The sequence below is a fragment of the Phoenix dactylifera genome, unplaced genomic scaffold (genome assembly GCF_009389715.1).
Source record: "Phoenix dactylifera cultivar Barhee BC4 unplaced genomic scaffold, palm_55x_up_171113_PBpolish2nd_filt_p 000564F, whole genome shotgun sequence".
Taxonomy (NCBI): domain Eukaryota; kingdom Viridiplantae; phylum Streptophyta; class Magnoliopsida; order Arecales; family Arecaceae; genus Phoenix; species Phoenix dactylifera.
The window spans coordinates 1-11,591 of record NW_024067969.1 but is presented as its reverse complement, the minus strand read 5'-3'; the positions used below and the strand labels follow the sequence as shown (position 1 = coordinate 11,591).

The following is an 11,591-nucleotide window of genomic DNA, read 5'->3' as shown; positions in this document are numbered from 1 at the left end:
GAACAAGAAGTTGGTGTTCATACATCATGATCATTAGCAACAATTTTGATCCAAGTTTTGCACGAAAGAATGATTGGATCGCGCAATGGCCACTTCAAGATCTGCCACTGCGCAATCTAACAATTGATGCGAAAGAAGATCAAACAATCTTTTATATAAAAGATACAACCCGATCCTATTTTAACCATGTCAGGTTGAGTTGGTGTCCAGGACACCCAAGCATGGTCATTTACCACTGGCTTAGAAGGCCGGCGATGGTAATGAGTTGCTGCCCCAATTAAGAAAAATTCTCTGCAAACACGATAGAAAACCATCAAACACCAGCCTAATCCAAGCCTTAACAGGTCCCCCATAAGAGCCATGCCCCAATAAGGATCTGGACAAGCTGCCCAAAATTGTGGGTGAGGCCAACCCCTTTAAAATGCATCCTCTATATCGCCTGGCTTTCGTCCAGATACTCTCATATAAGGCTGCTTTATTGCATTGGGGACTTCACCGAAAATGGTTCTCCATTTAAGCTCGGAATAATCAGCTCGTGGTCAGCCTTTATGAACCCATGCTATAGTGTCTCTTAGTCCACGTAGGCTATAAGCCGAGTTCGTTCTGATACTATTTTTAACAATTCAGGATCTCATCCAAAATAGCTGAAATAAAATGTTCTTTTTAGATTTCTTAGTCCTACATAAGTGTCCAAAATTTTTTCAGCGAATAATCGATATGGGACTAAACACTGCATGCACGAGTCCTCATATAAACAAATGCTCGGTAGATTTTGGTTGCAGTCCACACAAGGTGAACTTAGAGGTTAAATACACAGCATGAAGCCAAAGATTAGTAGGCAGTCTGCTCCAAATCATTTTTTTGGTTATAAAAGTTATTAACAATGATTTTTCAAATTTAACTGAGTTACTTATGGAGATGCAAAAAATTTCTTTCCAAAATCTTTAGATCGCATCGCGAGTGTTATTTGTTGCCCACAAATGTTGCAGGTCGCGCGTGTGTGATCGCTAGAGAAGAAAACACACAAGTACCAACGTTAAATTAATGCCTTCCTAAGTGAATTAATCCAATGAGGGAAGACCTTTATTTCCTCTCTAGCACACAATTTTTAATGTATTTTTCTTCAAAAAAAACAAGGGAGGAAGATACTACAGTCAATAAGGGAGGGAGAATCGTTGTTCTTTCTGTAAGGGAGTTAACTTCCTATGAATTTGAATGAGACGGGAACCGTTGGAAACCAACCCAACTTTTCCCTCCCTCTTTCAAATGTTCCTTTTCTTCTCTGGGCCGAGTTGGGTTAGCCCATTATAGGCAACCAAACTGAGCCTAATTTCCGACATTTTTCATAAAAAAAATTAAACCACAGTACAATAGGCAGCTTCCATTGCATGGCCCAACCATGTCAATGTTAACCATGAATCCGAGACAGAAAAAAACAAGAGAGTATAAACAGCCTTGGCAAATTTGTGCCGAGTAGAAGAACCCCGCCAAAGCCAATTATCTAGCTACTGAGCATGCTTCTGTTCCTCCGCCATTATAAAGTCTACTTTCAGTGATTCAGTTGGTTGTGCTCATGTGAGATTAGTGTGAACAACTGATATACCAAAAAAAAAGAAAAAAAAAAAGAGAGAAATCTTCATTATAATATCAATCAAGTGAGATCCAAAATGTTGCTGTAAAAGAGGTAAATTTCAGGATAAAAACCAGAAACTAACATAGAATCAATGTTGTCTACAGTGCTCCCAAAGGTTGTAGGAGGACAATATTTGGGCACCCATGGATCAACATCAGTACCGGAAGTAGACTCACCAAACGTATTCCAATAACACTGCTGCAAACCATCTTGAGTACCGAAAATAGCTTGCCATGCCCAAGGCACACGCCTTGCGGACAAGTTTCCATGCATGTTTATTATTATAAAATTCATATACTACGCGGAGGTAAAGCTTTCCTTAAGATTCTGTAGTTCTCTATCCCAGCCTCTTATACTGGTTCTTCTTCTCTTCAAAATATAAGCCAAAGTTGTTTTCATTTATTGCTATAATTATAAATTTTTTTTGCATGAATACCTTCATAAATATCAAATTTTGCATGAGGGAGGACAAAAAGATGTGTAAAAAATATTTATAAAACGATCATGATGGAGAATAAAAAGTAATTTCAAAATTCTATTTTATTTTTAATTAAAATAAATATGATTTTTATTAATGGTATTAGAAATAACAGTTATATTAGGGGCATGCAAAAACAATATTTTATAAGGATATAGAAAGAAATATAAGTTTAAGAGGATATTCATGCAAATTTGAAATTTTAGAAGGATATTCATGTAAAAAACTCCTAATTATAAAATAGCATAATCTGGACAGCCAAAGGGTTACACAAAATAGGGTGGTATGTTATGTTCAATTATCCCCTTTGTAAGCAAAGTTCACCGTTAATCCTATTCTCTTCAACTGCCAAGATGTCCGTACCTATTGGATGTCTATGGGATCTCAACTCGGGATTAGATGGCCCAGAAAATAAGGAGCTCAGCTGGGAATTACATGGCCATGCAAGGAGAACAAACTCTCAGTTCAACCGAGTAGAAACTCATAAGAGATTGGAAACCAAGGGGATAGGGTTCAACTGGGACTCTCTCGTGCTGGCTCTATCATGGACGATCAAGCTTGAAAGTAACAATGGGATCTTCTTGAATAGGGAGGCCGAGTCACAACCAACTCTACACAAAAGTAGTGGATAATTTCAGAACAAAATCTTGGCCACCTTATCATCTTTCGATGGATTGCTACTCGCTTTTTAAATCACAAAATAGAGGAAAATTTAATAACAAAGGGAACAAGAAACTCATTTGATTATATGATCCAAACTTGTTTAAATCAAACCCAATCTGCTTCCTGAACCTACTCACTATAGGTCAGCTTGGCAGCTCCGGTCATGGACCGTCGCTCTCAAAGTAGCAAAATACCTCCTACATGATTCAACACCGGCTAGCTGATCAGATCTTTCTCTCTTATCATGTGTATCGAATGATCGAAATCAAAATTTTTTATAATGTGGCTTTTGCATCGTATCATGGATAGCTACCATATCATCTATTTGCGAGATGAAATGTGCTATAGTCCACCATGGCAGCAGTGCATGTTATCCTGTTCTATTTTAAAAAATAAAGAAAAGTTATCTTATCCTCGGTGCCAAAAGTTGCACCGCAGAGAACGCAACTCTATCCGGTCTGTTGTCCTGCAAAACAAGCGCTGAAACGGTAGTCGCAAGGTGGGCCGGCGTACGCCAAACCCACGTGGTTCCACTTGCTTCCCCAGGTTCCTTTCCCTTCTCCTCCCTCCTCCCATGACCCAAACCTCCCTATTGATCGAAGCCAAACCTCCCAACCGACTGCGAGAGCCCTCCTCCGCCGCCGATGTCGTCCATGGCCACCGCCTCCACCCTCTTCTCCGCCACCAGCGCTTCACTCCACGGCTTCGCTCGGCCCGGAAGGACGAATGCTCCGGCCCTGGCGTTCCTCCATCTCTCTTCCAAATTACCTTCGGGGTTCCCCAAAACCCCATTCCGGGATTATAGGTGTTCTTCCCAGTTCCAGAAAAATCCCGGCTTTGCGGCGAAACCGCTGAGGACGACGGGTGTGGCTTACGCTACCGCTGCCACGGAGAAGAGCATCCACGATTTCACCGTCAAGGTCGAATCTTGATACCCCTTTATGTTCTGGCTTCTTTATTTCTTCTTATTGGGGGTATAAAAATCGGATTTTTGGTGGGAATGTAAGAAGCTTTAGGGTTGCTTTCTATGGAAATCGTGTGGGAGTTGATTAAAATTGATTCATATTCGAGAAGTGAGATGTGATGTAGGGTATTGAAGGGGAGGCAAGCTAAGTTTCTCCAGACTTAGGCTGGATGGTTGATAGATAGCTCTGCTAATAGGGAAGGTTTAGTCTCAAAAACAAGAATAAATTTGCAAATCTTATACCCCAAAGTGCTTTTCCAAAAATACCAATAAAAATTGGAAGTAAATGCTGGTTTGTTTTTGTGAGCTTTTCATTTCATAAAATTGGGTCTCACGAAACATGGTGGTTTATTTATATACATGCAGCTAGGATTGTTTTCTAACAAAGGGAAAGAAGTGTGTTTAATTTATGTAAATCAAGGGAGCCAAGATTGGATCATAAGGACTGAATCTAAGCTATACTTAAGGAAAATAAGCGTAGGCTACCCCAGGCATGCCTAACAATTAAGGCTAGAGTATTTTGGTGCAGGATATTGAGGGGAAGGATGTTTCTCTAAGCAAATTCAAGGGGAAAGTACTATTGATTGTGAATGTTGCTTCCAAATGGTAACTTTTGTTCACTCTAAAAGGCACATTGGCTACTTAATCTTTTTAGATCTTGTATTTTACAGGAGTCTTTGGTAGCTCTGAGTTCTAATTTTTATATCTCATTCCTAACTGAAGATTTGATTGTGAATGTTCAGTGGGTTGACGACATCAAATTACACTGAACTCTCCCACATCTATGAGAAGTACAAAACACAAGGTATTTTAGTAGTTGTTTCTGATTCTATTTTTCCCTTCAATACTTGTAATCATGGTCTGAATCAATTGATGCGGGTTTGCAAAAACTTTTGATAATCATACCTTTTGAGGTGTTAAGAATCAGCGTAAAAAATTCTAAGCTTTCGTTTCATTTATTTTTCTTATTGGAGGAAATTAAAAATTAGGAACTCAGTAAAAAATTTGATACTAACTAACTTGCAATCTTGGTTGTGCTGTTTATTTTTCTGTTCTCTCTCTCTCTCTCTCTCGCGCGCGCGCACGCATGGGGTGGGGGGCGGGGTGTGGGAGGGGGTTTGGGATAGGTGGGGAAGGGTGCGGGGTGCTGGGTGATCATGAAATTCAAGATTCCTTCCTGAGAAATTTTAGTGATGGAAAATCTGAACTCTGAAACGAGGAACTTCAAAATTACAAAATTCTTGCTAGTGATAATTTAACTTTCAGTTAACTTTCTAAATACGTTGATCCCCACCCATTCAACAACTGTTGCAAAAACTGTTACTTCTTTAATACCTGAGCATAGAACATTCAAAATTATGCTTGAATTACAGGACTTACATTCTTTTTGGTTTCTTCAATACCCCGAGCATAGGACTTCCGGAATAATGCTTAATCCATGAGATTTATTTATTAACATGTTTTTGTATTTTTTTAATATTTGTACTTCTTAATTTTCTTGGCATCCTTAATTTTCTTCTATGTACCAGCTTGTATATTGGTTGCTAGTAGATACTTCAACATTTATAACATACATGCCACAAATATTGACAGATCTTTCATACCTATGCAAAACAAACTGGATCGGTTACTAAATTGTTAGAGTGTTAGTAAACTCTATTATTTTTCCTTAATCCTGATTATAGCGTGCTTGCATCTTGACGACAAATCTACAGCAAACACTTCCAGGCCTAGATCAAATAGATATCTTAATATGTGTGCTTCACAGTGCATTTTCTTGCCATATCTGGAGGTTCCATAACAGGACAAGCATCTTATGAACATCCCTTATGATCTCTTTAACATATCCTAGTTATATTGTGTATACTAAGATTTGAATATCTATATTCTATTTAATAAGATGCGGATATCAAGCTCTTCACCTTGTGTTCATTCTGTGTCCTGACACCTTTAACAAAATAACAAAACCAAGAGGTCTCATGACCTGTCTAGCTTACACCCAAACTCACAAGCAAATTAGGAGAATATTCAGTAAATATTGCAGCACTTCCAGTGGACTTCCAAATTGCTCATAAAGAGATTGTTACAAAAAGTCCATCTGAAAACTGAAATTAAATAGTTGAACTGATTGGTGCGTCTTTGGGTGCTAGTGCATGTTAAATCTGAGTTTATTACAGTGTTCCTTTCCTAATTGTTGATAATATTTACATTGTAGGATTTGATATTCTGGCTTTTCCCTGCAATCAGTTTGGGGGACAAGAACCAGGATCTAATTCGGAAATAAAGCAGTTTGCTTGTACGAGGTACAAAGCAGAATTCCCTATTTTTGATAAGGTTTGTCAGTATCCACCCATCTGCAACACCTCCCAGATAAACTAACAGATGCATGTATTACTGAAGTTTTCTGACTACTTTACACCTGGCAGGTTGATGTTAACGGACCAAACACTGCTCCAGTTTATCAGTTTCTTAAGTCTAGTGCTGGAGGATTTTTGGGTGATCTTGTCAAGTGGAATTTTGAGAAGTTCTTGGTAGACAAAAATGGTAAGGTTGTGGAGAGATACCCACCTACAACTTCGCCTTTCCAGATTGAGGTATGTGGGACAGAAAAATATCGCTGTGGCCTTCTATATATTACTTGATTGATCATAAAGATATTAGAAACCTTAATAGTCTGATAACGTCAAATCAGAAACAAACAGACAGCGATATGGATCTAAATTTTAATGATACCCCAGAGCATGTTAACAGTATTATATATATGTATGTATGTATGTATGTATCTATATATGTATCCCTACTACTTTCTAGCATTTACCTTCTGTCTTTAATTGGTAAAAGGAGATCTATATAAATATCTCTACCTTTTTATTGAAAATTGAAGATAAACATTGTACTAGCCACTAGAGGTGATAGTAGATCAGATAATATCCATCCGAATCCATTTTCATATCCGAATTTATCCGGATATGGATAGAAATTTGAGCATCCGATTAATTCCGTATCCATATCTGTCAAAAAAAAAATGGATATGGATATGGATAGATAACTATTCAATCTGCCTCTGAATATCCGATTTTATTTTTAACCCTATTTAATTTTATATAGCACTTATGAACTTTTTTAAAAAATAAATGGCCACCTTAACATGCTATAAACTTGATTTATCATATGCTTAATAACATCTTTAATTCTGTGGTCATAAAGTTTAATTATCCGATTTATATCCGTATTTATATCTATACTTATGGTATCCGATTTACATCCGTATCTATTTAAAACAAATGTGGATATGAATTTTTACATCCGATTAATATCTGTATCCGTATCTGTATTCGTCAAATAAAACAAACATGGATATGGATATACCAATATCCAATCCGTATTCGATCTGATTTTTGCCCTACTAGCCACCTTGAAAAATGAGATTTTGGTTCTCGTGGCCTTTGAATTTTTAGTTCCCCTTTCAGGGCTCCCATACAATAATATTTTGGCTTACTTTTAGCTAGACGTGGTTACTCAACAGACTCAAGCACTATGAGGTGGTGCCTTTGCTGTGTGACACTGATTGATTGTAGAAACTGGGAATTCCAGTGTAACTTGCATTTAGTGGTAACTTTGTATTTGAACATCTTGAGAATCCTTTTTTTTGAAATGTAGTAATTTTGTTCCAAATACCTTGAGTACTAATAAGACCTCACTGCTAGTAATCCTCGTAATAGCTTATGTTCCAATGCGAGACAGTAGGGATCCTCCCTTCTGCTCATTCTATTTGTTTATAGTATAGATTTGTTCTAATTATTCTGCAGCAACACGAGCTTTTTGTTGTTATTTGTTGTTTGACTGACACAGACCCACCAAAGCAGAAAAAGTCAACTGGCAAAATGTATTCATAGTTCTTGCAAAACGTATAACAATTTGAGTTCGCCATTCTGATTGGGCTTTTAGGACGAGCATATTTGAAATGTTTTTTACCTGTTTCTCTTAAAAGATTCTCTGGATGATGATTCAGATCACTCTGTGTTCCCTTATTTTGTAGAAGCACTCCTCAGATTTACATTTTTCTTCTGCCATTCCACTCCATAACCTCCTTTGACTTTGTCAATAATAAACCCTTTGACCTTTTTCTTTGTTCGCCAAATCTTCTTCAGTTGTCTGTACTACAAACATAATTTCTCTGCTCAAGCAATGAGCTATAAGCAAACCACGGGTGAAAGGTTCCACATTGTATGAGACAATGAATCTTGGCTATATGAATTTATGCACCTTATAGGATGGAAATTAGTGAAAATATCTGACCATAAACATGTTAATGTGCAACATGTTAATCTACAGTTTTGTAAACATTGATCATGGGAAGATCCTTCATATACCAATGTGAATCCTTTTATATAGGGCAAAATTCTGCTTACCCTAATGCAAGCTCTGATAAGATAAGGTTGGATGGACAAATATGGGCTAAAAAGAATTAATGATTGACAGTCTGAAACAAAAAGTGAGATGTCATATGACATCATAATTGTACAAACCTTAGATGGCCCTATTTGATTTTAGGTCATAAAAATATCAGGTGAATTGAGTCTGCCCATCTTATTAACGGGGATAGAAAATTAATTTCATATGTTAAACTTTAGGGTTTAACTTTAATTTCCCAGAAAATAGCAATTTTACACCGTTTCAGTGATTTGAGCATCTTTCATAGTTAAAGTAATATGGTCCATCTAGTGGGTTATCAATTGATATGAACTAATTATATGTTTACAACGATCTTTCTTATTGTTTGCTGAATCGCTGCATCATGCTTCTAAATTCAATAGTTTGTAGCATTTATATATGATATGTCTGATCAAAATATCTGGGCTCAAATAGCTTTTTTTTCCCCAAGTGTTATCCAAAGGAAAGAAATGACAAGAAATGTGACCAAAATATAATGTGAAAGGGAAATGATAATAAATTCTCTGGACCATGATGAAGACCCTTCTACTATTGCCCTTCTTCCAAAGTGCTCTATTTGCTATTCTTTATATGGAATTCCTGGTACTTGGATCTCATTGAGCTCTTTTTCGTTGTCTTGCAGAGGGATATCCGGAAACTCCTTGCAGCCTAAAGTACTTGGATCCAATACAAATGCAAATACAGCACTATGCCATGCATGCCAGTGTTTACCTTAGACTACTTGGAAGCTTGTTATTTTAGTAGTCCTTTCATGCAGCAACCAGATGGTTTTGTAGTTCGTATTCAGTAGCCTCGCTCTATGTTCTGATCATATGTCATTAAGTTCACAAGCATGAAGAGAAAAGATATTTTAATAGCATTGTACTTTGGTATCTATTTATTGATTTGTTCCGAAAATAAAGCACCATTATAATAACTATTCATAGCCATGAGACTTTCAGCAACAAATAGGTCCCTCTGAGTTCATTCTTGCCAACAATTGATCTACTTCAGTGTTATATTCCCAGGGACAAGGACTGAACTTGTCTGTCGGGCTTCCGGTGCACATCTGCGTTTGTGTTATTAGCTCCCACTTTGTCGACAAATCTACTGTCGGACTTTGAGACGATTGCCATGAATGCTGGTATTGTTGTGCAAAACCAGTCCGAGGGATGTATGATGCAAAGATTGGTAAAGACCTGGTCATGGCATGTATATGATAGAGACCATGAGGGTAATAAATAACTTGGTGGAGGGGAGATGAAACTCCAGTCCATTATTTTACCCCTCAGAAAACCTTGTTAATTCTGGTTAGATGATGAACTCTGGACATTTGATGTTTGCTCATCTGTTTTCCATATTTAGCATTACTTGATACAAACAAGTGATTGCATGGTAGTATCATGGATCTCAGATGAATGTTTTGAGGTCAGGCTATGCAATAAGCTTGAAGAATGCATCCAAGTGGTCTTTATATTTTTGAGGAAAATGAGGGAGGGCTTATTGAATACAGTTAAAGGAAAAGGCAAGCCTCTTAGGCTGCATTTGGAAATGGTGCAAGAGAGGAAGTGAATGATTTAATTTCATCTCTTTTCGATCAAATACTTGTTGAATGGTTGGATGAAATTGTTGTTTAGAAGTATGAAAAGATATTTCTGAAAAAGGTACACTTATTTATTTTATTTAATTGAGAAGTCCGAATTATATTAATTCATGTACTCTGGTTTAAATCCTCATAAATTATGTATTTATCTTTATAAATGATTTTTTGTTACATGTTACACGTTTTCAATACTGGCTTAATTAGCATTTGATTAAGAGTTTGGTATCTTCTCTCTCTCTCTCTCTCTCTCTCTCTCTCACACACACACACACACACACACACACACACACACACACACACACACACACACACACCTATATATATATATATTGGCATAGAAGGAGAAGCTTCTAAATCTATTAAGAAAAAAATATTTTGCATAGATAGAGGATCCATATCACCCAAGACTAAAGATCATAAGTTCAAATGAAAGGAGATAGCCAATAAATTACCGATTAACATGAGATTAGAGCGAGATGGGAGATGGGTACAATCAAAAATAAAGCGAGACGAGCACAATCGAAAGTAAAGAAAAAATTATAGTACTAGAGCAACTCTTGAAGATTAAATTGTCCATTGGCGTTGCGTTCTTTACGATAGTAAGGAGGACTAGAAAAATTGTATTGATTGCGGCCTTGGAAAAAAAAGCAGGGCTCGAATGTTACGAACCTATATATATATATATATATATATATCGCTGTTTTGGTTATTTCAATTTCAAGTAACAAATGCCTGCAATTTCAAGGGTATATATATTAAAAAACCTCGAAAAATCAGCAAACCGGCGCGTCTTCCTACCTCGATCTCTAGATTCTTAAGGTGGAATTAGGGTTGGGGTATTTTATGTCCACGTCCCAAAGACCTATCCATCTCACTCCAAACCCTTCTTTTTCTTCCTATTTTCTTGCAGAAATCCTTTTTCCAGTGGGAAACACCTCCTCCATCCTCACCTAGTACGACATCGGAGATGGCCAGGAGCACTGCAACCACGCCTTAAGCTCCTCCTAATCCCCTCTTTGGTCCGTTCCTCTAGTGTTTATATCTGTTCTACTCCCTTCTTGCCACTCCGATCTCCGCTTGTTCTCCAGTTTCTAGGGTTTTGATTAGGTTATAATGCTGTCATGTTTTTGAAGCTTTGCTCTTTCTTCTAATAAAGCTTCGAAATTTCAGTTTCGCAGCAAGAGATTGTCTCCCTTACCACATGCTCTGCTATCTTGATCGCATCAGTGGAGGATTTATCCTTGCATTCAAACCTCTCTCTCAGGTTCATTATTCTTTGTTTCTTATAGAAGAAGTTTTTTTTTTTTCATATTTTTTTGATTAATTTGATTTGATTTTGATTGTTATTAGGTAAGGTTGTTGCTTATTTCAGAGGTTATTGAGGATGATGGATGGTTTGAATTTTAAGGAATTTGTTGCGTTTTTGTCTGCGTTCAGTTCTTGCATGAGTCTGCAACAGCAGATTGAATGTAGTCATTGCCATTCTTCAATTTTTTTTTTCTTTTCTTCCACTTAAAAGATTCTTATTCTTGTTCTTATTTTGCATCATGCCATCCATTTTAAGGACCTTTACAGTATTTCATTTCTGCTGTTTTATTTAGAGTGTACGATTTGAATGCCAATGGGAAGGTTTTGTTCAATGATATATCGTGTGTTTTGCAGGACTTGACAGGGCCTTTTATGATATAAATCCAGGTTTTTGAGTTCTTTAGTCACTCAGATAAAAATCCTTATTCAAGGTTGCAGTTATTGATCTGTTCATCTTCATAAATATCAATGATGCAAACTATATAGTGTGTATCACATGGATAAGTTG

At 37.0% G+C, this 11,591-nt stretch overlaps 1 protein-coding gene and 1 long non-coding RNA gene across 2 annotated transcripts; both read left to right on the top strand.

The window, feature by feature from the left end:
* The first annotated feature begins 3,248 nt into the window (after positions 1–3,248).
* LOC103707439 (probable phospholipid hydroperoxide glutathione peroxidase) lies at positions 3,249–9,122 on the top strand. The gene is made up of 6 exons (XM_008791929.4): positions 3,249–3,694; positions 4,268–4,344; positions 4,482–4,543; positions 5,954–6,072; positions 6,165–6,332; positions 8,816–9,122. Exons 1-6 carry the CDS (start codon positions 3,419–3,421, stop codon positions 8,843–8,845), a joined length of 732 nt encoding a protein of 243 aa, XP_008790151.2. The 5' UTR covers positions 3,249–3,418; the 3' UTR covers positions 8,846–9,122.
* Positions 9,123–10,509: 1,387 nt separating this feature from the next.
* LOC120106549 lies at positions 10,510–11,555 on the top strand. The gene is made up of 3 exons (XR_005508680.1): positions 10,510–10,794; positions 10,946–11,039; positions 11,438–11,555. It is a non-coding gene; the product is annotated as an uncharacterized LOC120106549 (long non-coding RNA).
* Positions 11,556–11,591: the final 36 nt, after the last annotated feature.

What these genes read in the sequence shown, in the direction of transcription:
- LOC103707439 (XM_008791929.4), top strand. Translation starts at nt 3,419, where the DNA reads ATGTCGTCCATGGCCACCGCCTCCACCCTCTTCTCCGCCACCAGCGCT. An exon ending in TCCACGATTTCACCGTCAAG is followed by an intron (nt 3,695 to 4,267) that starts GTCGAATCTTGA and finishes ATTTTGGTGCAG; the next exon opens with GATATTGAGGGGAAGGATGT. An exon ending in TGAGAAGTACAAAACACAAG is followed by an intron (nt 4,544 to 5,953) that starts GTATTTTAGTAG and finishes TTTACATTGTAG; the next exon opens with GATTTGATATTCTGGCTTTT.